The 27,107-nt window shown below is 43.6% G+C and overlaps 2 protein-coding genes and 1 long non-coding RNA gene across 3 annotated transcripts; all 3 read right to left on the bottom strand.

Annotated features, from left to right (window-relative positions):
- Positions 1 to 3,614: 3,614 nt before the first annotated feature.
- b4galt3 (UDP-Gal:betaGlcNAc beta 1,4- galactosyltransferase, polypeptide 3) lies at positions 3,615 to 9,104 on the bottom strand. The gene is made up of 6 exons (XM_062392866.1): positions 8,553 to 9,104; positions 8,180 to 8,415; positions 7,122 to 7,312; positions 6,577 to 6,699; positions 5,662 to 5,766; positions 3,615 to 5,022 (listed from the first exon to the last, which is right to left on the bottom strand). The coding sequence occupies exons 1-6, from the start codon at positions 8,833 to 8,835 to the stop codon at positions 4,668 to 4,670; spliced, it is 1,293 nt and encodes a 430-aa protein (XP_062248850.1). The 5' UTR covers positions 8,836 to 9,104; the 3' UTR covers positions 3,615 to 4,667.
- A 91-nt stretch (positions 9,105 to 9,195) lies between these two features.
- Positions 9,196 to 10,193, bottom strand: LOC133957332 (uncharacterized). Its single transcript, XR_009921210.1, has 3 exons — positions 9,925 to 10,193; positions 9,587 to 9,657; positions 9,196 to 9,298 (listed from the first exon to the last, which is right to left on the bottom strand). It is a non-coding gene; the product is annotated as an uncharacterized LOC133957332 (long non-coding RNA).
- A 1,309-nt stretch (positions 10,194 to 11,502) lies between these two features.
- On the bottom strand, positions 11,503 to 26,864 carry bgnb (biglycan b). Its single transcript, XM_062392375.1, has 8 exons — positions 26,649 to 26,864; positions 18,914 to 19,178; positions 16,036 to 16,148; positions 15,154 to 15,367; positions 14,899 to 15,009; positions 14,371 to 14,464; positions 13,053 to 13,191; positions 11,503 to 12,964 (listed from the first exon to the last, which is right to left on the bottom strand). The coding sequence occupies exons 2-8, from the start codon at positions 19,161 to 19,163 to the stop codon at positions 12,767 to 12,769; spliced, it is 1,119 nt and encodes a 372-aa protein (XP_062248359.1). The 5' UTR covers positions 19,164 to 19,178; positions 26,649 to 26,864; the 3' UTR covers positions 11,503 to 12,766.
- Positions 26,865 to 27,107: the final 243 nt, after the last annotated feature.

The raw sequence follows: 27,107 nt of genomic DNA, 5'->3' as shown, positions 1-27,107 counted from the left end.
GAGCAGTGGGCAGCCATGCACGGCGCCCCGGGGAGCAGGTGTTGGGGGAGTAAGGTGCCCTGCTCAATGGCACTTGGACAGTGGGGTGGGGTAGGCACTTTGACAGTCCAGGTATGTTGATTTTGTTGTCACTCCGTGGATTCGAACCAGGGACCACCGTCTGATTTTCTGCCCACAGTCGCACTTTCTGCCACTAGTCCACCGTCTCTCCGATGTGTAAACGTGTAAAACAACGTGTAAGTTGTCTGGAGGTTTAATAGTTCACACTCAACTACTTATTAAACATAGTATATCGTGTCATAGCACACAGGATGACACACTTATCTGATTATTCAAATAATGATTTTAGGTAATATCATAGCTTATATTCAGTTAAATAATAAAATACACTATCAGTATTTTAAGCTTATGTGTTGCCCTGATATTAATGACATATTTGAAGTCTTTGGCTGGTGGGAACAATGTTAAACATCACCATAATATGGTTTGTAATAATTACCTGTCTGTGGGTGCCTACCCCACCCCACTTGCATTTGCCTGTCTGTGGGACAGGCAAATGCAAGTGACTAATTGTTTAGCCTGATGTTTTATTGTGAAAAGAAGCTGGGTCTCAAACTACAGACCTTCTGGTTAGTGGACGACCCTCTTTAACCCGTGAGCCACAGTCATCGCCCTATGTGTGTCTTTGTGTAATAGTTCACAGGACTATCCACAGTATATCATTCCGTGTGTGTGTGTGAGAGAGAGAGCTAAAACATTGCTGAGGGCGTGAGAGGTCAGCCCTGTCTCCTAACCCGTACAGTAACAGGAGGTGACTAAAGGCTGCCTCAGCCCTCTGTGTCTGCGTGCTCCCTTCAGCAGGCCAGTGTGTCAGTCGACTGGAGGGAAAGAGCAAACCAGAGTGTCAGTGCTGCCGCCTGAGAGTGACAGCATCCCGGAACATCCCACAGGAAGACGTGCAGGTGTGACGACTGCAGAGGAAGACAATAAGCTGTGATGCCAACAGTTAGGCAGTGGATTTAGTAAACAGATGCAGGAGGGGACATCTTTTAAGTATTGTCAAAGACCCTGCATTATCAGCAGTATACTGCATGTATTAATGAAAACATCTGTTCTGTGTTGGCTTTGCAATGGGACTGGTTGACGATGGCCTCTTATTGTCCAGCCTCTTCCTGAGTTGGAGTTTTGCCCTCTCTCTCTGTGAGTCATACAGCATTTGAGATTATGAAACAGATCGAACACACACAGCTGATGGTTACTGTCTATTTATAGGTATGATCTCATATCCAACTTTTTAATCCTGCTCTTTATGCCCACAGAACACCAAGGCCCACAACACACAGGGTGATGTAACGGTGCAGTTTAAGATTGCTCTGCAGTTTGTGTTGATGGCGACATATACGACTGCTAATCTATAGCAGCTAGCAGGATTAATCAGTATGCTAAAGCTTTTACACGTGAAGAGTGTTGTGGGAGGGTAAGTGCTTCGCTTGTGTACTCAAAGTATTTAAATGTGTATGTAGTATAGTGTGTTTCATGTGTTTGTTGATAGAAAATGTTGAAAAACACATGTTTTTGATAATGGGTTTTTATTGGTATACATATTTGCTGTTTGTCAAAGTAACATCCGCTGTAACTCACTGCGTCTGTTGCCTTTTTTGCTGACCGTGCACACGCCAACACACACGCACAAATGAACAGACAAACAATCTTTGATCTTCCAGACAAGGTCAGTAAATAAGGCAACCCAAGATGACGAGAGGCATCAACCGGTGATGCAAATGACACTGAAAAAACATTATCAACGAAAAGATAACTTCAATTGGTATCACCCATATGAATTAAGTTTAAGTTAAGTTATTGATTGTGTTAATAGAACTTGTTAACGTGTTTAAGTGGAAGAAACGTAATTAATTTGGGTATGAAATGTATATTTATTAAAGTTATCGATTGTGTTGATATAATTTCTTAACTTTAAGGGGGCAATTGTAACTTAACAATTTGTGCGTTACCAATTGAAGTACATTTTTCTGTTTTTCTTAAGTGGGTGAATACAATTCAGTGTAAAGTACTTTCTTACAAGTGATATAATGTATTAATCATGTCTTATTTGCCAGGAATACATACACTTCCCATTTCTACTCAGCCGATTCCCTTTAATCGCATTTACACTTTTACAAAATGAACTGATGATAGCATCAGCTTTTTAAATGATATAAAAAACATGTAGTCCCAATCCTGTTTACTGAGTCCATTAACCTACACAGTGTTTATTTCCAAAACTTGCATGACTTTATAAAAACTAGCCTATTTATTAAATATAGTAACAATCTCTAGGTAAGCACACAGGTTGCTGATTAATCTGCTGAGATTACACAACACCATTGAAAGCTTTCTCACTGCTCCATGTCATACAGGCATTGCCCCAGGCGATATGAGGAATGGAGGATATATTATCTGTTGATATGCAACTCAATAGTTATGTAGTATAAAGCTAAGAAATTCAGTCTTATTGTCTCGTCTCTCATATGCTCTGTAAAGACAATCTCTTTGTACAGCACTTTGTTGAAATAGGTAATATGTCTCCATAAATAAACATAGACGTCTATAAAACTATATCCATTCATAAAACACATGCCATGTATTTCTCTTTTTTTCACCAGTGAAGATCAGAGCGTTGTTCTACGCCTTTAAGCCGGCAGGATCCATCGTGTGACGCAACGCAAACGCAGAGCAGGGCAAACATTTGATTGGCTGAAACCTGTGAATGGCCAACGTTAACGATTAACATTCATGTCACAACACTGCAGTTTCATTCAGTCCTCGCTTTCTCCAAGCTGGCGCAACACCAGTCTGTGCCACTTGAGGGTGCTCACACATCACCCAGCAGTATGCCTGCGGGCGCTTCAGTCATGCGGACTTGGTTACTTCATGAGGCACAAAGTTGACGTAAGGATGTGGTGTGAATGGGTAATAATCTGCTCTACGATTGACCACGGTGTTTCAAGCCCTAGAAAACACATCCGCACTGCAACATCACTGTGCGTTCAACTCTATCACGCACTAAATAAATAAATAAATAAAAATAAATACATTCATTACATGATAGCATGAGCAAACAATTCCACACCATGTTACAATATGTCACCTTTCACGCTAGTTAGTTGTACAGTTCCCCTTGAGTCGTATAGCAGCAAGAGATTCTACATCCTACCAGTGATCAGATTAATATAATAGACTAATAATAAAACTCTTCACAACACGTTAACGAGGAGGGACACTCAAAATAACACATTCCCGAATGGCTGATATGATAAATAGAATGAATGACAGAGCGATTAAGTGGCTTTTTTTTTCTCTTCAAAATTATTACTTTCACGAGTTTTCATCTTCCTTGTCTCGTCTCCACCGAGACAAAAAGAGACAAAGGAAACAGACTCGTCTCATTGCTTTCAGACACGCTGAGCTCTGACTCACGACACTGAAAGACGCCAAACCTCCTCGTACCACGCTCAGATCTTTACACAGTGCTTCATTGTAACTAGGAACATGTTTGTTACTAAAACACAATAGATATTTGCCCCCCCCCCCCCCCCCCCCCCCCATACCTGACTAACAGTATCTAAAAGATGAAATTATAAAAGCAGGTAATGTCAGACGCGCAGGTCTATCCACGTATAAAGAGTATAGTCGGACTAGGACAACAGCTATCATGCCAAGTCTATGTTTATCTGACAGGCGTAAAGAGAGTCATGACATTTCCTCCCATTGTAACGGGCTGGACTACCGAGCTATCTTTTGATTGTCTACAAAACTAAATGTAGGAGAGAGAGAGAGAGAGAGAGAGAGAGAAAGAGAGAGAGAGAGAGAGAGAGAGAGCGAGAGTGAGAGAGAGAGAGGCACCAGACTGTGGGGAGGGACGAGTAAAACAAACCAGTAAACAAATAAAGAAGTCTCTATATAAATATAAACTCTAGAATCGTCTGATCACTATGGAGTTGGTCAACGCTTGGTCGATGCACACAGATATAAAACGGCAGTCCTGGAACAAATCCTTTGTTCTGGTCTGGGACCAGCTTCAACCTCCCTGGCATTCTGGAGAGGTAAAATGAACCCCAGGTCAGCATCTAAAAGCAACTCTACCAGTCTATAAAATGCGCATAAAAGATAGAAGGCACAGAAACACAAACCCACTCTGGACGAGTGGGGCGAACTGACAGCGGCAGTTTTTTTGGCAGCGGCCTTGATGAAGCTGCAGGTCTGCTGGCGGCAGACGGGTGTCGTACGGGTTGCGATGTCCAGAAGAGGGCGGAGATTTGTGTGTTGGTTGTCGGGTTTTTTTCATTTCGTCAGAGCTGGACCTAAATGTGGATGTGACTGAGTCGGTCTGACAGAGTTTTGCAACAGTCGCAGGTAACGTTCATCGGAGGATGAACCAAGGGTCGTCCTCCTGAATTCACCCCTGTAGACAAAAGTGGCTGCTTCACTGGATCCATTGCATAACTATCGCTAACCTGCACTGAGCACAAAAAGCTGGTGTACTTGAAGTCCCACAGCAGAGCAGATCCAAAGTGCATTCCTACGAATGGTCTTTCAGATCCAGAATGAAGAGGGAAGCCACTTTATGCTACAGATGTGACGCAGTCTCTGTGTCACACACCCCCTTCCTATGTCATCGCACCAGTCTCCTTGTGTGTTGTTTGATTTGCAGCTTTTGACAGCGCAGGTTGTGTCTTTTCACCCAATACCTTGGTCATATTTTCCACCACGGGGCCTTTGCCCTGTGGTCTGTTCTCCTCCTTCTTGGCTGTGCCCTCGTTCTTGCTGGTGCTACGTTGGTGGACGGGGGTCGTTGCCTTAACAGGGATGGGTGCCTTCCCCTGCGGCAGGCGGGGGTCTTCTCCAATGTTGACAGTGAGGTTGGTGTAGAGAGGCTCCAGCTCTCTGGAAAGGAGCTCGTAGGCCAGAGAGTTGAGGCCGTCAGAGCGCCAGTTCAGTCTGGTCCTTTTCAGGAGGTCAAACCTAGAGAGACGAACATAGTGTCACAGGTTTGTGGGTGTGTGTGTATCAAACTTTAAAAGGGATAGTTCGCATAATTGTTAATTTGTCAGCATACTTTTTTGCCAAGAATTGCATGAGAAAATTGATACCACAAGCTACAGCCAGGAAGCAGTTAACTTAGCTTAGCATAGAGACTGGAGGAAAGGAGAAACCAGCCTTTCGACATCCAGTGGTTTAAAAATCCAAGTATGAGGTGCAGGTGAATCTTGTAAAATTACAATTTTGTTAAATCTATACTTCATACTAAATACAAAATCTGATTTATTAATTAGTTACCTAGTTACTTAGTTTTGTCACCTTTTTAAAATGCCTCCTCAGGGCTTAAAATGCTCTTGACAAATGCTTGTTTCTGTTATCTAGAAAATCCTATCAAAGCCTTATAGATATGGAAAAAGCAAATAATGTTCATAGAAAAATAAGTAAGTGCTGCCTGAGGTTGCAGAAAATGTTGGCACCACAGAGCGAGCAGAGGAAAATGACAACCCTGTACAAAACAGCAGATCCAAAAAAAAAGAAACAACCATTATTGTAAAAGCTCAGGATTCAAGTGTCTCCAGCACTGGGAATAAACCTCAGCAAAATATCTTTGTGTATCTGTACCTGCGTGGATTCTGCTCGTTGCCTCTGTCTCCTTTGTGCTTGATCATCTTGTAATGACCAATGGCCACTGGGGGACGCACAATCTTCATGCCAGAGAGACGCACTCTGGGTAGGCAGCACACAACGAGAGAGAAAACTCAGTCAGGATAGGAAAATACTGGCGGAATAAGCCAAAGGAATAATTATTGCTAATATTTCCTATCACTCCGAGCAATAATGCTATTCAATATGAGTACTTTTATTCTCTAGGGGCATAAAAAGCAAAAAAAAACACAGAAAAGTCAAGACAACAAACACAGAATTGTGAGTGACGTATGGGAATAACATACTTCCACGGCCTATAGGCGGTGGAAAAGACTGGGGTTTCCTTTTTCCATCTCTGGTGCTTTTGTACTACCCCCTCTGAGTTCATCGGAACATTTAACTAATGCTGTTCATTTCCATATGATCACTTGTAATATTGCAAACATCATGCATCATCGGCAAAATGTTATTGGCAGTACAGGATTAACTCTGCAAGCTTTTTGGGTCCTCAGTTAAATTTCTCTTGCAACAGATGGGCAAATGCTAGAGAAGCCAGAGAGTGGAAAGAGGGGAACCACAGCAAAATAGAGAGGAGCCTGAAACCTGCCTGGAAACCCGTAAAGCATGCAGCCCAGTCCCAATCGGCGAAATCATCCATGCCAAAACACACTGAGACAAACAGCAAAGCCACAGCCAGTGGGAGGGGAAGAGAAGATGAAAGATGAGGTTAGGACACATGAAATAACAAAAGTCAAAGAAAGGGAAAGTCAGTGGCAAAGAAACCGTATACATGAGGAGAACAAAAAAAGATGAATGACTCATGCAAAAGATGGAGAAAAAAAAAAAACAAGCATGTGGCTGCAGGGTGTGGTCCTCGGACGCGCTCCTCACCTGGCAGCGATGTCATCATCCTCTCCACCCCAGCCCCAGTACAGGTTGGGGAAACCATTCATCTTCATGTACTGGTCTGGGGTCACTGCAGACACGCCACCGAAATACTGGGGGTACGGCAGCCTGCGAGAGTCACATCACCAATGTGTTGGAGTTAAGGTCTCAGCACAGGGCAGTTCTACAAGTCTATCTGTTGCGGCCTGGTAATGTTTGTAATTTTACTTTTGCTTAAACTTTTGTCTCTTTCCGATTGGCATATGTTGTGTATGTTATATAGAAAGTTTTTTGTACATTATTTAACTCTTTCTTTTGTTTCTACTGTTCATTATACAGGTGAAAAGTGTATTTGTGTTTGGAGCAACAGTATGACATCAGTCCGCTTTACGGCAGTGTGGTAAGTCAGTGTTGACGTTGTGCATGTGTGTGAAGTCCGGCTGCTGTGTGGAAAAGACGACATAAGACGGCACCACCCAGAATACCATGGAGTCCTGTCTGTTTCAGGGTGCAGCACATCGACACACACACACACACACTCCTACTGCTACCTGTATCTGAACTTGTCCATGGCCACAGACAGGTGTGTGGGGAACTGTTTGTGGCAGGTGTAGGTGTTGTGGTCGTTCTCGGGCAGCAGGTCCACGTCGTGCAGGAAGATGCAGCTCCAGTCTTCATCTCTGAGGGCCTCCCGCACCCCCACGTTCAGCAGCTTGGCTCGGTTGAAGGTGCCGTTCCCCCACTGAAGTCAGAAACAGAAGCAAAGTTTGGAATTTACAACAGGCACCTATATGGTGTGTCACTGCAGAAGAACAGCTGATTGGTGCTACAATAGTGTCACTGAATAATAACACAAGCAGAACATGGATGGAAGTGGGATTTTCCAGAATTTGTTCAGCAGCAGATCCACACACTTCAAAATCTTTGCAAATAAAACCAAAACTATGTGTGTGTCTGGGTTTCATTCAGGTGAATCACCATTTAAGTCATATGTTTACATTTTGCATTACTTGATTGATATCTCTTGTACAGCAATGTTAAATTTGACAGTAACATGTAGGTAATAAACTGGATTAACATCAGTGTTATGCCAACATTACACTGGTAATACACAGATGTTACAGCAACTATTAATCCAGTAATATTTTACAGTCTAGAGTGACTAGAAGTGTCTTGAGATAATCTATATTATGATTTGGCACTATACAAATATAATTTCATTAAAAATGTAATTGAAATATACAAATAAGACACAGGTATTATGCTGCTATTATGTAGTAGTGCATAATATGAATTCAACAGCAATATGCAAGTATTCTACGGGTGAACCACATGCATACACAAATAACGTAACTAATAATTACAGGAATATTTGTTTCAGTATGACAGGGGTTATATACCAGCATTGCTCTATTAGTAGAACTGATTATTCCATTAGAATTACCCGAGAAATCTACCAATTGCACTTGGAGAGAGACAATACAAACCATTAAAAGCCACATCCTAGGTAAACAAGCCTGCACGCACACACACACACACAGACACACACACACACACACACACACACACACACACACACACACACACAGACACTCAAACAGGACCTGACCTGCTGCACTATATAGATGCTATAGTGAATCTGTTGTCTCTGCAGGAAAGGGTGGAGGTGGTAGAGCAGCGCGCGGAGGTGGGTCTGCCGGTTCCGGTACGGCACCACTATCGCTGTGTGATGGCGGGGTTCACAGTCTGGAGGACGGTAGTGTCCGCCTGGCAACACCAAGGGATTCCTCTGTCGGATCTCCTCCAGAGACAGAGGAGAGGAAAGAAGGACAGACACGGGTCCGACTGGAGAGGAGAGGAGAGGAGAGGAGAGGAGAGGAGAGGAGAGGAGAGGAGAGGAGAGGAAGCTTCAATGTTATTGAACGCTAACCACACTGTGCCTTTTTACTGCATATGTGTATCAGCACCCCTCACTCTCTTACCCAGCAGTGGGGAGGGGATCTGGCAGTCTCTCAGCGGCGGCCCTGTGACGGGGGGTCCAGTGCCCGAGTTGCGAGGCGGGGGAGGCGGCGCTCCCAGATGACTGAGGTTGGTGTAGACGTCGTGAGGTCGGGAGTAATCAAACTCCGGCTCGGTGGTGTGCACCAGGACGGATACAAGGCCCCGGAAGCCCCCGAGGGAGAAGTAGAGGACAAAGGCAAACTGGAAGCCCACCAGCAGGGCCAGTGTGCACGGGGAGTCCAGAGAGCGGCCGCAGTATGCCATAATCGAGTAGGATCGCTGAGGTACAGCGAAAAACCAGATGGGGGAAATTGGATTGAGGGACGGGAGGAGGAATGATGGAGGCAGGGAAAGCAAGTGGTGGCTGGAGGGAGGGGTAGGAAATGAGTGAGGAGAGGCAGAAGGAGAGGGGGGGGGGGAGACAGTGCTGGGTGCAGGCTCAGGCGTGCAGGTGGCCGGTGTCCATCTGTGGGAAGGGGTAACAGTAGTGGTGAAGCTCAGTCAGCGCTGCCATCACCTCCTGACCATAGATGTCCCTGCGAGGGAAGAAGAAAATTAACAAATTGGTCATTAGCATCGCTGCTTCTCCTTCTCATCATCGCATCAAGATCATTTTGGATGTACCTGATTTAAAAAAAGGGGGGGGGGGCTGATTAAAAACAGTTCTGCACCGTTGAATGCTCACTCCATCTCTCTCCTCCTCTTCCTCCTTTCATCGTCCAGCTTTCTGAAAGAAGAAGAAGAAGAAGAAGAAGAAGAAGAAGAAGAAGAGGAGTGAGTGACAGTGCAGCAGCCGATTGGTCTCTCAGTGCTGCTGCTGCTGTGTAGTCCACTGTAAGCTAAAATAAGCCCTGGGAATGACAAGCAGCTACAAACAAATGTCATGTTTGCTGCTTTATTTAGAATGGCTTATTTTCAGCAGTGACATTACACGGGGCGTATATGGAAGGAGACGCTGATGCCTGCGGATCAGATTAATCCAGCATCTCAGCTCCCAGTTTGTCCTTAGAATTACCTCCTATATCTGCCAGGCTGGTGAGACTGGACTGGATGGATGCATGCTGCAGGATCTCATCACACAGGAAGCTATAATAATACAAAACAGACCAGCACCACCATGGTTATCAGCGCAGATAGCTTTCCGACGGGGTGATTAGCCTATCAGCATCTGTCGTTAGGCCTATGCGGCCAATCATGGCCAGTGTGTGGCTACCAAAACATGTCAGTGAAATGTCTTCTGCAGGATGTCTCCCTGCGAGCTTCCTCCTGTCATCCACACACGGTGTTTCCTCATCCATTCATTCCTTTCACTCCTGGTCAGCAGGAGCTCTGCTGCTGCACCAGCCGACTCACCAGCACATCCCTGCGAGGCTCAAATCCAGCCCCCGGCTTCCTCAGAGACTCGACGGGCCCCCTCACCACCGAGCGGACGCGACGGACCAGCAGATGCCGTGTTTTGTTTTTTCGTTCTCCCCCTGATGCTACTCGCTCCTCCTCCTCCCCCTTCTCCTCCGAGTCCTAATCGCTCGTCCGAGGCGAGATCTCCCCGTAGCTGCTTAGAGAGCGCCGCAGACGCGTTCACACGCAAGAGCATCGCCGCATATCCGTCCGGTGTCACCACAACACAACACAGGCGAGTGCGCTCTGCCGTATCCAAACACTGCTCACCGTGCCAGGAGGGGCTGGCGCGCAGCGCCGTGACGCACTGCGCGCCACGCTCGAACCTGGAAGGGGACAGGATCGATGGATAGGAAGATCATCCAGAAAACTGGGAATCGGTTATTAAAAAAAATATAATATTGTTAATAGTAATATGATTATTAATATTATTACTATTACTGGACCCTGTTCAGGTCAACATGATGATGATGATGATGATGATGATGATGATGATGATGATGATGATGATGATGATGATGATGATGATGATTATTGTTATTATTATTATTATTATATCACTATGTCATGTCATGTTTGGGTTAACATCATCCATCTCTCTATCCATCTATCTATCTATCTATCTATCTATCTATCTATCTATCTATCTATCTATCTATCTATCTATCTATCTATCTATTTATCTCTCTATCTATTTGTCTATCTATCTATCTATCTATCTATCTATCTATTCAAATTATAATTTGTAATATTATTGTGCAGGTCATCATTACATTATATTATTTATTATTATTGATCTATCACATCATCATTCATTGTTATGGGTGTTTCTAGTCCTCTGTGGTGACAGTTTAGTGGGAAAGCATTACACTGATAAACTCCAGTGGAAGAACATGACACTTTGAGATCGAATCCAAGATCAGAGACAAAGACTCGCACAGAGCAGCAGGCATGTGACAGGAAATTGTGTTGTTTCATAGGCAGTCAAGACATTTGTTGTAATGAAGAACAGTTCTGGAACAAAAAACATTTTCAAAAACTTGAAGACAGCTTGTGTATGGGTACACTGATAAAAACAAATCCATATTGACCCAGTTTGACAAAAAGACAATATATACTTTATTGTCCCTTTATAATTCCTCAAAACTACCAAAAACTGTAATACAATAACTAATACTTAATAATTAAATATTAGATAATTGTTTGTTTTTATGTTGTTGTTTTTCTGGTGTTTGGTGAGCCAAAGACAAATTTCCACCCCGGTGGACAATAAAGATAAATTCTATTCTATTATATTCTAAAAAATATAAGATGTAAACTTACAATTTCTTCAAACCAACTTTACTTAATTCTGATTTTAGGACATTCTGTTTACTGAATCAAAGAATGACATCATCTTCATCTTATCATAGAACCGACTCCCACAAATGTCCCAAAGAATCAGCTGCTCTCATATAATTCATGGATTGTAACTGTTGTAAATGTCATTTTCTTAATCTTTACATGGTGTAGTGACCCTCATTCATCAACTGATTTCCATTTTTGATATCTCTTCTTTATTTCTCACACAGCATCCAGCCCAGGGGCGTCAGTTGTTCACTGGCTTAATGCAGTGGGCTAAAAAAAAGTTTTTATTCACATGCAGCAGTAGCTTGTCAGATTACAGAGCAGAGACAGGACAGAATACTTTTGGCTGAAGTAGTTCCACGTAGGTCTACCACTGTAAACAGGCTAACCCCTTATAGTAACCCTGAAGCAGATAAAGCATAACAGAAAAAAGTAACTGTGCAAAACAATGCATGAACACTACTATTGTTGGGAGCACTATGTGAACACACTGCCTTCGTTGTGTCAAAGCAAAGCGGATGTGTGTTTTCTCTATCGGGGGAAGTAAACCCCACGACCTCAGTGTCCCCCTCGAGGAATACTTTATTAAAGTATCACACAGACAGCACAATATTTAGTAAAGGCACAGAATAGACTTCCTCACACAGGCATGCTGGTGTTTCACTTATTGAAGGTGAACAAGAAGAATGATTATGGGAACTTCATACTGTACATATAGGTTTTTTAATCAATAAACCGACATGATATATACAAAAAAAATGCTGTTTAGCCGATGAAGTGAAGTTTCAACTTTTTGTGCAATTGCTTTTATGTCTGGATGTGGTGGAAAATGGCCCCAAATGTGTGACTGGTTGTGTATTATTACAGTATCTTTTAATCACAGAGTTGAGGACCAAGTAGCTTCAGACCAACAGGGAGCACACATTAGTCATAGCACCTTTTTCATATATAAAAAATATCTATAAAGCATTGCGTCTGTATTTTTTGCTTATGATCTTAATCAAAAATGTTTATGAAATACAAATGGCCTCTATCGCAATGAGCACTAATGTGTAAAAAGAAATGGAATGAAATGCTTCACAAGTTTTTCAGTTCTCATTTTTCATAAATTTCCACCGTCCTCTGTTTCCTCCTTTTCAAATCCTTAAACTCTGAAACCTTAAATTCATTCAAACTCAGATGAAGCACTACAGGTGCTTTGCTTTCCACTCCCTGCAAGCTGGGTTATCGTATTTCTGACGTCTTCTTCTATTTCACCAGTTTATTGCCCATTTCCTCCAACTCTCAACCTCCCTCCAAGAAACACTAATAGTAATAAAAAATCTGCAATAATAACTCCCTTTCCTCCCTCACGCGCTCTATCGTTCTCTCCAGTTATTTTTTCATCATTTAAATTATCTGCTGCTCCTCCTCCCGCTCACTGTCTCCACCGCGCAGCATCTCCCTGTCTTTACTTCTTGTAGTTGCCGAACTGAATAGCCAGCCGGTTGCTGACGCAGCGGAACGCGGCAGGCTGCACCTCCCAGTAATTGATGGGGTTAGCAAACAAGCTGATGCCATTATAGAACGTCCTCTTCATCCCGAATCCCCGAGGGCAGAAGTCGTTCACGCCCACATGGTTGATGCTGTTGGAATGCAGGTAGACCACCTAAAACACACCGGGGTTGCAAATAGAGGTTGAGCAGAGCATCATGTTAAATGGTCCCTCACTTGGAGGCGGAAGTGCACGTTTATACCTGCAGGTATTTCATGTCCGGGAGTCCTCTGGGAACACCGGTGAGGCGGTTGTTGTCCAGATGCAGCTCTCTCAGCAGGGGCAGGTAGGACAGGCTGCCGTTCTCTATGTTGCGGATGTGGTTGAAGCCGAGGCCCAACCTGGAAAAAGGGGGGGACAATGTGCAATGGTCAGAAAACAGGGTCCTGCATGGTACATTACCTCAAGTGTTTAACTGCTAAGCTTAACTGATTATTATCACTGCAAGTTGGTGATTATAAAACAGGTAAGAATTAACGCCACAGCAGCCTTTTTTATGAACAGTATTTTTGGCATAATAGCCCGACCTATTATATGAGTTGAAGAATGTTTTGTTGACTTCTAACTGACGTGGTTATTGGCATGTGTTAAGGTCAGTGTGTCTAGGAAGCACCTGTCCCAAGTTAGCATCTATATAAAACAAACTAACTATAAAAAGCTGTACAATGAAAATAGCTTTTTAGAAGTTGCACTTTTATACAATGTGTTTAATTAAAGTTTGTTGCACTGCATATTATTCCTGTCTCACACTGAAATAGATGGTGACTAAATAGCAGCTGTATACATGACTCAAAGTGGGCCTACACAACAAAACAAATGTTCCTAAACAACTAATAATACATACATATTACACTTATTGAGAACATAGTAACTGCAGGGATGGGTTCATCTGACGTCTTCAATTCGAATAAATATTGTGAATGCTAAGTCATCATCTTTCAATGACGTTGTTAATAATTAGCTTACAGATGTAAATTAATATATCTGTCTTATTTTTGTTATACTGTGAAAAAGGCCATTTCCCAGTCGACCATTTAGAATGAGATGGATTCTGGCAGGATTCTGTTTAGCTGCCTCAGTTTCTCCATCCTGATATTGTGCCAGTATCACCTTCACCCTGCCGTACTGGGACACTTGAACAGAACAGACTCACCATTGTCTGTGCGTCTCTCGCAAAGGTCAAAATGTCTGCTGTGAAATAAAGGTCCATAGAGAGAGGAGGTATCATCTTCAGATTCCTGTTCCTCATTCTAAATTAGAAGCTTTTGTAGAGTCGGCTATTATAACTCGAGAGGGAAAACACACACATACACACAAGTACACACAGCAAACTCTCAGTGTTATCCTCCTGCTATAGTGTGTCAATGTAGGTCATTGTATTACCCTAAGGGCCTCTGCTGACCTGTAATGTGTGTTTCCTTTTAACTACCGGATGATTCTTTACAGATATGCAGGCAAAGCCCTCAGGGTGAAAGAAATATAGGTTTTGGTTAGTGATGAATCTGAAGTGTGGCTGGTACCTGTACAGGTTTTTGTAGCGGCTCAGGTCCTCCAGTTCTATAGCTTGGATCTGGTTGTGGTCAAGATGAAGCTCATTGAGACTCTCTGGCAGATCTGAAAGACAGACACCACATCTGTAAGTCTCCACATCAGGGCGAGATCTAGAATTGATGCCTCTCTGCATTAAATGTTGTTATATGAAGTATTCTAACATCAAATTGTAGTTTTATGAAGGGTTTGGTGTTGGACTATCTCTTGTTCAGGGACAGTGATTTCCTGGAGTTTTGTTCTTCCCAAACAGTCGCCAGACTAACCAGCTGCGACCATATTATGCAGATTGAATAAATAACCTACCTAGTTTTTGAGGTTCAGGTGGAAAGATTTGTATTAATAACTGTTCTCCTGTGGTATAATAACTGCTTCATTATTACTCTAAGAGATTAATCTTCTCATTAAAGTCTTGTCAAGTGTCAAAGAAAACCTAAACCGGTGTGACATCTCTATTGCAGAAATGTTAGCATTTTAGCCACAGCGTGGAGTCGTTATACCTTTTGGCACTCCGGTCAGTTTGGCCTCTGAAATACGAAGATAATTGAGTTTCAGTCCCTTGAAGGCTCCAGGCTCGAAACCGCTGTTCTGGAGGGGGTTTGCTCCCATCTCTGCAAAATAAAGGGGAATGTTTGTGGGACATGTAAAAAAACAGTTCTCTTTAATCTTCATAGACCAATGCCAACCAGTGCTATGACGTGGCAGCATGGCACAGAATGAAGCCATGGTTTGGTAAAGCCATCGGCGTTTCCGACCTATGCAGTTCATGTTGGCCAGCCCTGCGAAGGCTCCAGCTGCCACCTTCTTGATGCGGTTCTCGTGGATCCTAATCTCGACCAGAGAGGCGGGCAAGTTCTTGGGGACGGTGGTCAGCAGGTTTTTTGAGAAGTAGAGCTTCTGCATGTGCTTCAGAGGGACAAATGTCCTGGGGTGGACTTTGGAAATAAGGTTATTCCTCAGAGACAGACCCTGAAAAAAAAAAAACAAAGAGTCCAATCACTACCTGATCTTTGTGAAAACATCAGTAGGATCAAAACAGTCAGAAAACTCGACAGAAAAAAATCATGCACAAAATACACAAGAACTTTCTCTTGTGTTCTCTGTCTCAATGTGTTGGAGGGAATTAAAACAGATCCAGCAGCAGTTAATTTACAGTCCATCAACTAGAGGACTGTCTCTCCACCTGAGCATGGCTGAAAGAGGGAGACAGATGTAGTCTGAGGTCAACAGAGCTTAATAGAGATGTTATTGTATAATGTCACGTCGGGAGTTTCCCCGACTGCCAGGCTTAATATTGCTCTTGGTCAGCACTGTTGAATGTGGGTCAGAAGTGAGCGGAGCTTTTCTGCTGAGAGAGCTCGAACACTCCCATTTGGCCTCGGCCTCAAACTTTAATACAATTAAAGCTCTCAGAGCAAAAGGTGGTGGAGGGATGGAGAAAAAAAAAGAAAGGATATGAACCTCTAAATCACAGAGGAAGCTGAAGGTCGTAATCATATTTCACACTGCTGGAGCCAATACAAGCCGAGCTGAATCAGTTGCACATCCTCAGGACACCTCCCTGAGCCGACACTGAGAGCGACATTTTGAATATGTTTGTGTGCGTGTGTGTGTGTATGTGTGTGTGTGTCTCTTACGTATAAGTGAGTGAGGCCTTTGAAGTCATTCTCTGTGAGCTCGGTGATGCGGTTGTTCTGCAGGTCCAGGAACTTGGTGTCTGAAGGAATATTCTTGGGCACCTCGGTCAGACCTGCAGACCAATAAAAACAAAGAGGAGATTCAAATGCTCCATTAAATGCTTCCATGGGCGACTGTAAACCAGCAGCAGGCTCGCAGGATATCTTAGTCAGACGTAGACTTTGGAAAATAAATAGTCACTGTGTGTTTGAAAACCTCCATCAGGCCCAGAAATTAAACCGGTGACTCTCCCACACCATCGCATATGAGCAGTTTGGGGTTTGTAGTCTATCATTTTAATGAGAGGCGGACGTACACACAACCATGGAGGTCACACACACACAGACGGCAAAGTAAGACATTACTAACATCACTGGTACGTCGCTGACAAAGACATGGGCACACACACACACACACACATAGACACACACACACAGAATTCCCCTTGCACCAGATGGGGACTCTAGCTGTTTTCTGTCTGGTTCCCATTTGACAGATGTCACAAAAGATGCGACTTAAATACCTTCAGCAAAATCCCACATCAAATAAAAGTGTGACAGGGGGCAATGCAGACACATACTAACACATACAAATACAAGATGTGTGTGTGTGTGTGTGTTAATGTGTGAGTGGTGAGGCTGCAAGAGCATAAGTGTCCTAATTTTGGTGTCCTAATGTAATTTGTGGTGACAAGTGAAAAATGACAAGTGCACGAGCATCAATGCCAAACTATGTCATGGTCAGGGCTACGTGTAAATATCGTTTTACCAAGCTATAAATTTAAACAGGCTGAAACTGGGTTGCAACAAGTGGACCAGAGCTGGGAAATTCACCTGCTTTCTTCCATTCAGGGATCGTAGGAAAAGTGACTCAGCACACGCACAAACACAGCAACCAGTGATCATTACCAGGACCACATCGCAGAGGCCACGTGGACAAGTGTGTCAGATGTGGTCGGTGGCACAGACGAGTCAGGGTGGGCAAACCGTCCAACAGGGCCGACCTCATCTGGACGGCAGCCGGTGATGCAACCAGGTCCAGCGGAGAGAGAGCGCCAGCTGTCCCACTGGGATCCAGTCTGCCACCAACCACATCTGACCCACATGACTCTACCCAGCGCTGTCCATAGCTGGAGTTATGTTTAGATATATGGCTTTGGCTGCACTGTGCCACACCCTCCACGTCACCACACCGGATCACAACCCGCAGCAGCTCCCTTTGACGTTGGGCTCAAGCCGTGCCCACGCCGTGCTGAGAGATAGGTTTTTGGGTTTCTGGGTTTTTGGGTTTCTCTCGATGTTGCCTTATCCGAGAAATAAAATAAAATTGATAAGCTGTTGGTGAAAGATCAAGTGTCAACCCTGTAAACTCGACTCTGCGCCTGTGATTTACTTGTTCCTTGAAGTTATTTCAGCTGCTGAGAGAGGATTAGGACTCAGAAGGGGCAACATGTTGATTTCTGTGGTTTGAAATATTAACCTTCCAGTCAACACCTGCAGCGTCCGACATGCAACCTTTGAATATGAATCCCCTCCATAAAACAAGATAAACAAACCTAAAAAAATAAACTTTGCCCAGCACCCTGATTAAGTGCATCCTTCAACTTTATACAAACCCTCAAACCAAAGAGCTTTTAGCCATATCTGCCGCAGATCTCAAAGCTTCTACCACAAACTGCCAAAACTAGCACCCTCCTAAACCCCAGCACCCCTCAACACAAACACTCAACATCATTCAGGGATGCTCGCTGAGGAGACAGACGCCATTGCCAAAATACAGCTGTTCCAAATAAGCACTTGACATCTCGGAAATTATACGCTTCCACATTTACCAGCTGCAGAAGGACCAGGGACAGTAAATATATAGAGCTCGTATGATGATTCGACAAAGCCATTATGTCTAAACACAGACTTATGAGTTACAATGTGAGGAATCTTTATATCAATAACTAAGACTGCTTCAAGTTTCCTTGGCTCTGCAAGAATAGACATACGAGAATCCTGCACTTATAATTTATATAGTCATGACTTTTTATATGGAAACAAAACTAAAATTAAGTCCCAGACAGACTGTAAACGCATCATGAAAATTATATTTTGAATATATGTTGTGTTTTATTGATTTCTTAGGTAGGAGCAGAGTTGTTTTTAATCATAATGGTAAGTGTGGGTGATTCATCTTATCATCTGATGAATAAACAACTCTACATTTCTCATGTATTCCTTTTAAGCGTATTCTCTTTCTCCAAATCCATTCAGACAAACTCAGTCTTCCTTCCACCCTCCTCTTCTGTTTTGGGTTTCCATTAGACATCCTGTGCGTGTGCCAAAAACAACATGAACCAGCTCCTTAGAGACAGCAAGGATATTATAAACTTTTCATCTCCTCCCATCAAAGTGTCCCTTATTTTCGGATGCTGAGTCTTTTTGTCTGCCTTTCTTCAACTCCCTCCTTCTCACTCTTGATCTCTTTTCCACCTTATTTTCTCCTCCTCTTCACCGGTTCTCCCTTCCTCTCCCACCCAGTATACACGCACGATGTCTGGAACACAAAATCCCTCAAAGAGATGCTTTCCCTTGTGAAAATACACCAGCATTATCCCCAGGGAGAAATTCCTCCCTTAGATAATAACCAAAGAGGGCCAGGGGCCGGGGGTTATTCTCTGGAGCTGTGAAAGTCATACAAAGTCATGCTCACTCACTCACCCACTGTCATTCAACTCATTTGTCTTCCTTGCTGAACTTTCTGTTAGACTCACACACTGAGAAATGATGAGAAAGCATAACAAACATGCATCTCTGCTGTTTCTGTCGCACACACACAGACACACTCACTGACCGAGGTCAGAGCACTGGACGACCCGGAGGCGACATTGGCAGCCGAAGGGACACATGTGTACGTCCGGGGGGAGCACCTCCTCCACAGCTGAACCTTCTTCCTCATCCCTCATCATCGCCATCAGCCCGCCACTGTCCATACTGTCCATTGCAAAATCCCAGAAGCCTTTCTGCTCGAAGGGCAAGGCCGAGGAGGCGGGGAGCAGCCGGGCCACGCATAGCAACAGCAGGAGGGAGCACTGTGGCAACATGTTGGACTTACACACCTGAGAGAACAGAAGGAGAAGGGAGAGCAGCATTAGTTTTACTGAACATCCACGTTTTATATTTTTCAAAAGAGAGAAAAAACAAGTTTAATTGTGTGAGCGATGATGAGTTTTGCTAATGGCATATACCCAAATAGCTCTGTGGCCAAAATCATTAAAAGCTTAGAGAGACACAACAACCCTGAGGCAGGTTGTGTCATATCGTCATAGAAGTACTAGTCGTGATTTTCAGGACTAATAATCACGTTGCCATGGGTCGTCTCTTTCGTGCACGCACTGGATTTAATGGGAACATGAAGACACCTACATAATGCATAGAGGACAGGTGTGTGTGTTTTTGATGTGTGTGTGTGTGCGTGTGTGTGTGTGTGTGTGTGTGTATATTTCTGGTCTGGGAATTAATCGTGTTGGGAACCAATTTACTCAGTTACATTATGACGGAAGTGTTTTCCGTGTGAGGACAAAAAGCGAGTCCCCATAATTTAAATAATTTCATTTCATATTAAGGCAAAGACATGTTTTAGGTGGACACCTAAATAGATAGATGTTGTTTTTAAATATGATTATATCATTAGGTTAAGGGTTAGGATTAGGGTTAGGGTAAGGAAAATGTATGTAAGTCAATGTAATGTCCTGTGGAGACCTGACTGTGTATGTGTGTGTGTGTGTGTGTGTGTGTGTGTGTGTGTGTGTGTGTGTGTGCATGCATGTGTGTGTGCGTATGTGCGTGCTTGCGTGTGTGTGTGTGTGTGTGTGTGTCTGTTCAGGTCAACTGGCAACATCAACACAGCAACATTCTCCTGACAGGTTCATCCCACCACAGGCCACAGATAGCCGTCGGTGCTAAATGGACATTGAAATATTATGAAACGGTCTAGTTATCCTTAATTACAAAGTGCCAGTGTTTACACCACACCTTACAGCCTTGCCGAACAGGAGCTGCAGGCTGGTGAGGAGAGGAGCTCTCATTTCCTTCAGGGCAGACTTGCCAGGAATCGCCTCTGGGAACGAAAGTCACTTAAAACCACACCAACAAAATGTCACTGTCTGCTTCGTGTGCAGCGCGTCCCTTCCCAGGAGAGCGAGTCTCTTCTCACTGACCAAACGGGTGGTGTAGAAGACATCACCTCACTGCTGGAAAAGTTTATTCCCACCACCCAACAGCCAAACAAGGCCACCATTCATCCAGAGGAGTGTGCAAGTGTGGATGCGTGTCATGAAACCCAAATTCCATTATGTCATAGCCATACACACACTCACTGCTAATTGAGGTCACCAGACATGTTAGCATGTGTCTGTGTGTGTTGGTTTGATTGCTTTATCCTGCCTGCACTGGCCTAACTGGCACGACAGTGTAGCCACTCGACCTCAAACTCCAATAGAAACATTCATTATATTACCAGGCTGATAGATCCCTGCAGCAGGAAACGGTGACCCTTGACCTGAAGCTAATCCTATCAAATAAAACCCAGTCCTGTACTGGACCCTGGGGGAACATAAAAATCATATAATCTGTAACTTTGGTGTTTTAATTCCTTCTTGTATCCCCAATTTGTCAATACTACAAATGGGTCAGAAGTCCTGATGTCATTGGGTCGTTTAGTTTAGTGTTCTGATCGGATTTTAGTCTAAAGCTAGAGCAGATTTCGGCTTTCAGCGTCATCAGATGGACAGATTAAGGGACATTAACTAAAGAGTGAAGTTAAGAGAGAGACTGACAACAAGAGGACAAGAAAAGAAAAGGAATAAGTCCATTTTATCTTTTTGTGTGTTGTTGCTAAATCGTCTTAATCCTCTTCTTCAACTACATTCGACACCGTTCAAACATTTGCTTGATCTTTGCCCCGGCTTTTTCACTTTACGTCCCAGGATATTTCTCTTAGCACTGGGTGTTCACAAGACGTTGAGTGGCCCTACAAAGGAGACCACAATAATAAAAGCTCACAAGTGGCCTCAGGGGCTTTTTCATTGTTGGAGGAAATTCTTCTCATTCCAGGTTTCATAAGAAAAAAGTTCTCAAAACTGAAACTGATCCTTTAAATTACAAACGTAAAGCTGAAATAAAATCACTTCAAACCAAAGAATGTGGTCATGGTGATTCATCACATCACAGCGTGTGGGTGATGGATTAACAACACATGCTTATCAATTCAGCTTCAGTACTTTCTGTCCACATTCTTGAACTCGCACATAAACACGTTTCAGCCTATAAACCCTGAATTAAATATAGGACATCCAGCGCATGAGGAAATTCATCTATTCTCATTCTCTGGGCATTGCACTTGAAAGTTATTTATGCATCCCCTCCTGTTGTGAATCATTTTCACTATGAAATAAAATGAAAAATATTATTTAGGGGCATTCAAACATGCAAAACAAAGACTTTGTGCACATTGAGGACCTGGATTGGAAGCATGAATAACTGGCCCCTGCAGTCTGCTCCCTGCAATAAAAATAGCTGCCAAATTATACCATTTTGCAGAAAATAAAAAAAACCACTGGCCTTGGCTAGGCCAGAAGAATGCAGCCTAAAAGGACATAGCCGGGGCAACACAAAGTCAGCATCACACAATGACAAAACACACAAAAGTGCACAAAGTCACACAAAAGAGCTGGAGCATTGGCAGAGGACACCGCCAGACTTATTTAAACACCTACAATTTCTGCGTCTTGTGCCGTGCAGCATTATGGGAGGTAGAACAAGTATATATTGTAAATCTAACAGTGTGACACCCATGCTTTAATCTGCGGAGACGTTTTTCCACCGGTCAAACCAATGATTTGTCTGCCATTTGTAGAGATGCGGGAGCGGATGGAGATGTGCACATGAAAAAAAGGGAGTCAGCAAAAACAAAAAAAGACTATCATCATCCGGGATGGACGCTTAGCTCTACTGTAAACACGACATGACGATAAGACTGAACTACATCCCACAATAAGGCTGCCACGCCGGCTGTAATAACCATTTTCTCTGGTGTGTATGAATTCCTTTCCACTTCCTCAACTGTGAGCCAACAAACATCCGTTGTGAGACGAAAACAGACCAAAGGCCAAGAGTGGTGTGTGTGTGTGTGTGAGAGAGAGAGAGAGACAGACAGACAGACAGACAGACAGACAGACAGACAGACAGACAGACAGACAGACAGATAGACAGACAGACAGATAGATAGACAGACAGACAGACAGACAGACAGAGACAGAGACAGAGACTTAACAGAGACAGAGACAGAGACAGAGACAGAGACAGAGACAGAGACAGACAGAGAGAGAGACAGACAGACAGACAGTAAGAGAGACAGACATTAAGACAGTTAGACAGACGGTGGCAAAAGATTAAGCTGCTTAAGATCCAGGACAGTGTCAACAACTGCATCCCAGGTACAAAGAGGCAGGACTGTCTGCGGTGATATAACTACAGGTACGTTTATACTGCCATAAACAAACATGCCTTTTCTTGGTCCGGCCTGTTTTTCAGGGCTTCAATTAAAGACGAGTCTGGTGTTATTGCTCAGCGTCAGTGTCTGACCCAACTAAAGCTCCTGAATGGGAACAAATCCCTTCAACCAGGCTGGAACAACTCCTGTGAAAAGTCTGTGTCGAGGAGTGGAGGCTGTTACACCAGCACAGTAATGTCATGGTATCGAAATTACATGGTCACGTATCACAGTTGGGTGTAACTTTCACGTGTCCACATACTTTTGGTCATATGTTTTTTTTAATCGAAATGGAGCAATTTCTTTTCTCTAAACAGCAATGATCTGGTAGGGAATTCCCCTCTTTGAGTCAAAGGTGTGTATGAGCACACACACACATACACACACACACACACACACACACATACACACACACACACACAAGTTTGTGCAGATATCCTTGTGATAACTTTGCAGTGACTTACATTCATTGTGGACAGCCTAACCAAAACCTTATCCCTAAACTTAACCATAACCAATTCATACTTAACCTTAATAACCATAATTCACCTGTTACCCTATCACCATCACCAGGGACTCTTTTTTATGTTTGCCTCATTAGGAGCTGGCTTTGGTCCCCATGAGGTCAACTGGTCCTGACTAAGTTATGCTGGAAATGGTCCTAAAAAGGTAATACACACACACGACATAACATTGACTTACATTCACATCCTGGAGTCTAACTCTAACCTCAACCTTTACTACTTGTCTAAACCTACCCTTAAAAGATATCTTTACCTAAAAATTCAACAATTTTGCCCCTGTGACTCTGTGATCAGCCTCAGGTCCTCACAACGTGAGAAATACCAATCGCACACACCTACACACACCTACACAAACGTATAATATGACTGTCTGAGCGTCTCAATGTGGTTGAAGTTGTCTAAACAGGCAGCAGAACGCAGACGCTCGTGTGAGAATCCAAAATTCCAGTGGTTTTACTGTTGCATCTGAAAGGTGAAAATGGGATTAAGAGACAAAGAGAGAGCATCAGAGAGGACATGAGAGAGGATTTATAAACGTACGTATGGACTGATGGATATTGGGGGATTATAAAAAGCAGCAGTGGGGGTGAGAGCCCAATGTGGCAAACGACCCGCCCTGTACGAGGAGATCGTTTGTTTGAGTTTCCCACACGGGGCGTCTGAGATTAGCTTTACATTTCCTATACGCTCTATCCATCAAGTGCCGGTTATACTTGTCAGCTCTCACATCCACCGCAATTACTCTGATGTGACTTGAGTTCCCACGAGGCCACCTCTGCCCCTGTCAAGCTAAACCAACATGTATTCAAGCTATATGTTCTCGGTCTTTCTCCCATGACCACGAATACGTCCCGGCAAGTCACGCATTTTTTTGTTTTTTTTAATTCTGACTCTGGGCTGAACGTTTTACGACTGTGAAATCATCCAGATTGAATCTGCACACAACCCTATATTATGACTGCTCAGAGTTCTGAATGTTGAACGCCATGAACTCTCCGTGCCGGTGATGCCAAAATACCCTCACGGTATTGATCAAGGAATCAAACTCTGGCCCTTTCTGTCTACGTATTCAAGTTTGCATCAGCTCCCGAGGAGTTTCCTGGCAGTGAAGGTGGAGCAGAGAACGCACCAAAAATGGCAGCCGGAGCCACAGAGCTGGTTCATTGGCAGCCGCCACGTCAACAGTCAGCGTCGATTACAATCGCGCTGTGGCTCAAAACGGAGTTGCTGACTGAGCACATAATGTTTTGACACTTTTGTCTTGGGGAGAATAAATCTAATTATGGCTGGAGTCGCTTTGTGGGACGTTCATTTGTTTTCAGTGGGAGAGTTTAGTGTTTTTTTCTCTCCGACCCGTCGTGTTATTTCTGTAGCAGGATCCAGGCTTCAATAAACTCTGACCCCGAGAAAAACAAACAAAAATGTAAAACTAAAACAAACGTTTACTTGTGGGAATGTGAGCTGGTCTAGACACACACACACACACACACAAATGTGAACACTTCAATGTGTTTTAGCTTGAAAATCTGAAACTCTGACAGTCAACTCCAGCATGATCCGGTCATTTCCTAACCTCCTTTATTTCCTAACGCCTGGTCTCCTTCACGCCACGCATGAGAACACATGCACACACACTCACACACACACACACATAACCTTGATCCATGTACTCCTCAGTCACACAGGCTGTTAATGCTAGGCGTGTCCAGCAGCAGCGTTCGGGTGGAGTTAGCTTCCCTGGCGGCTGTAATTTGGTGACTGCTATCCCTAAAAAAAGGAACTGTTTGGCAGCTTCTCTGTTGCCGCTGAGCTTGGATGTGGTGTCAAGGAGCTCACCGCTGCAGAGACGAAGACCGACAAGAGAAGGGCAGAGAGCAGAGCAGAGCAATGACATGACAAAATGAAGTAAAAGTGCAAAATCAGTCAACAGCAGGGGCACAGCGGACCTGAGCATCAAAGCCTGTGGGAAGATGTGCCTCATGCAAAGTATGTGAAGAATTCCAGAGTTTGTGCCAGTTCTAAGTGGGCTATGAATAGAGACTGTACACAGTAGGCAGCTGTTTGGAAAAAAAAACTGAAAAAGGAACAATCAGCAAATTCTGCTCTAAGAATATGGCAATAGAGCAATTACTTACTAAAGTAAATATCAAATTCAAAACGTAAGGGAAAACTCAACCAAAGACGCAGGCTCAAACCAGCACTGATCAGTGGGGGTACACAGAAAGGAAGAAGGGGAACTGCAAGCGTGAAGTGAGACGGAGAAAGAGAGAATTTATATAAATGTTGGGTGAGAGATGTGGATGGATGCTGAGACAGACGGGTGGACGATGGACAGACATGCAGCGGGGAGCAGGTGTACAGTGGTCAACCCAGCCGCTGGCTAATAGGCAGTCAGGCTGGAAGGTCAGGAAACAGACAGATTGAAACCACCATTTTGACTGTCTGACCACGGACTCCACAGTCAGACTGACAATGTTTGCACTGCTCCACATGAGACGACGACTTCAAAACGAGCAGATCGTGAAAATCAAAAAGCAAATACATCTAATAAACAAGTTAAACACACTGTTATAACAGGCTGATTAAACATGAGGGAAGTCGACAGCACAAGATTTAAAGGGGCCTCGAGAGTGGGGGAAGTATTTCTATGCTGTTTGTATCGTATTATGGGACAAATTAAGAGACAGTGAGAAAAATGATGCTAATCTTCCTCTCAGATAAAGTTTCCAAGGCCACAGTTCTCTCAACACATTTCCCTATGCAGCCTGTGTGTACACAGTGGCTGACTTTGAGGGTAGAGCAGACCTGCTGTGTACCAGAATGGCTTGATTGGCACGTTTCACTATAATTATTCTGCCTAAATCATGAGGGATGCAGAGAAGGTTTAAAACGGCTCCTCTATAAATGCCATGCGTCACATCTATAGAGGCTGCTGGGAGAATAAAGCTTCGCACTGAGAGCAAATGTAAAAGTTTGATTCGATTGTTATTTCATCCTCCAATACACAATTCCCCCCTGGGATCCATAAAGTATTTCTGAATGGAGACTTTGGAGAGGGGCCGCGCCATCTAGTGTCAGTCTGTAGTACTGAAAAATCTGCATCACAAGGGCCCTGGATCAGATGGAGCAGGTTGAGTCAGTGAGACAGATTTTATGGATTATGTTTGATATATTATTATAAAGGAGGAAACTTCATCATAAAAATGTGTACTTTGGTACAAGCTATATGTAAATATCATTACAATTTAAACGGAAACACAATATTTGACAACATATATCTAAGCAAAGTACAAGATAATGTGGATATTGTCTACAGAAAACATTAAAGCACATCTAAAACTGTGGTTTGTGGCAACCTTTGATTTGAATTTGTTTTATTTCACTACAACATTCCAGTATAATGAGAGTTCATAAACTTTACCACATTCATTTTCCATATAAGCCTAAAATTACCTTTAAGAGGAAGATTTTTATAAAGAAGATTCAAATAAATTGTGTATATTATCCCTTACCTTTTGGATTAAAAAAAAGATTAATTCCGAAGTGGTAGAAGGGTGTTTTCTCCCTCAAATTATCCTGGAGATAAAAAAAAAAGGAAAGTTGTCCTATCTTTTCATCACATGTAGGGATGACTGCCGTATCTCCCCTGTGCTCCTCTGACGTCCAGTTGCCACCGTGTGCCACAGAGAAGCGCGTCAGGCAGCTGTGTGTGCGCGCTTCAGCCCAACCCGAGGAAATGACTGAGAGCCGGGGGGGTCGAGCCCATGAAGTTAACAAGCCTGCCTCCTCTCTCCCCCTTTTTTTTTGGGTAGAGAGGAAAGAGGAGGAGGTGAGGTGGGAAGAGGAGGGAGCAGCCTAAGTCCATCTGTGCTGTTATAGTCCCTAGACTGGTTGTTTTATAATTTAGATGTTGCCAATTTTCTGGTGATAATTCCACAAAGACACCATGCACAAAATTCCCTAAAGTCTGA

Source organism: Platichthys flesus, chromosome 7, assembly GCF_949316205.1.
Source record: "Platichthys flesus chromosome 7, fPlaFle2.1, whole genome shotgun sequence".
Taxonomy (NCBI): Eukaryota; Metazoa; Chordata; class Actinopteri; order Pleuronectiformes; family Pleuronectidae; genus Platichthys; species Platichthys flesus.
The sequence above is the reverse complement of the archived record's forward strand: the minus strand, read 5'-3'. Positions and strand labels throughout refer to the sequence as shown.

Bases quoted from the DNA above. Each gene is read 5' to 3' on its own strand.
- b4galt3 (XM_062392866.1), bottom strand. From the start codon at position 8,835: ATGGCATACTGCGGCCGCTCTCTGGACTCCCCGTGCACACTGGCCCTG. The intron at 8,416-8,552 runs GTAAGAGAGTGA...TCTCCTCTCCAG, and splicing joins GATCCCCTCCCCACTGCTGG to TCGGACCCGTGTCTGTCCTT. The intron at 6,700-7,121 runs GTAGCAGTAGGA...TGACTCTCGCAG, and splicing joins ATGGACAAGTTCAGATACAG to GCTGCCGTACCCCCAGTATT.
- bgnb (XM_062392375.1), bottom strand. From the start codon at position 19,163: ATGTTGCCACAGTGCTCCCTCCTGCTGTTGCTATGCGTGGCCCGGCTG. The intron at 15,010-15,153 runs GTCGGAAACGCC...TTTATTTTGCAG, and splicing joins GGCCAACATGAACTGCATAG to AGATGGGAGCAAACCCCCTC. The intron at 13,192-14,370 runs GTACCAGCCACA...CCCTTTTTCCAG, and splicing joins CGCTACAAAAACCTGTACAG to GTTGGGCCTCGGCTTCAACC.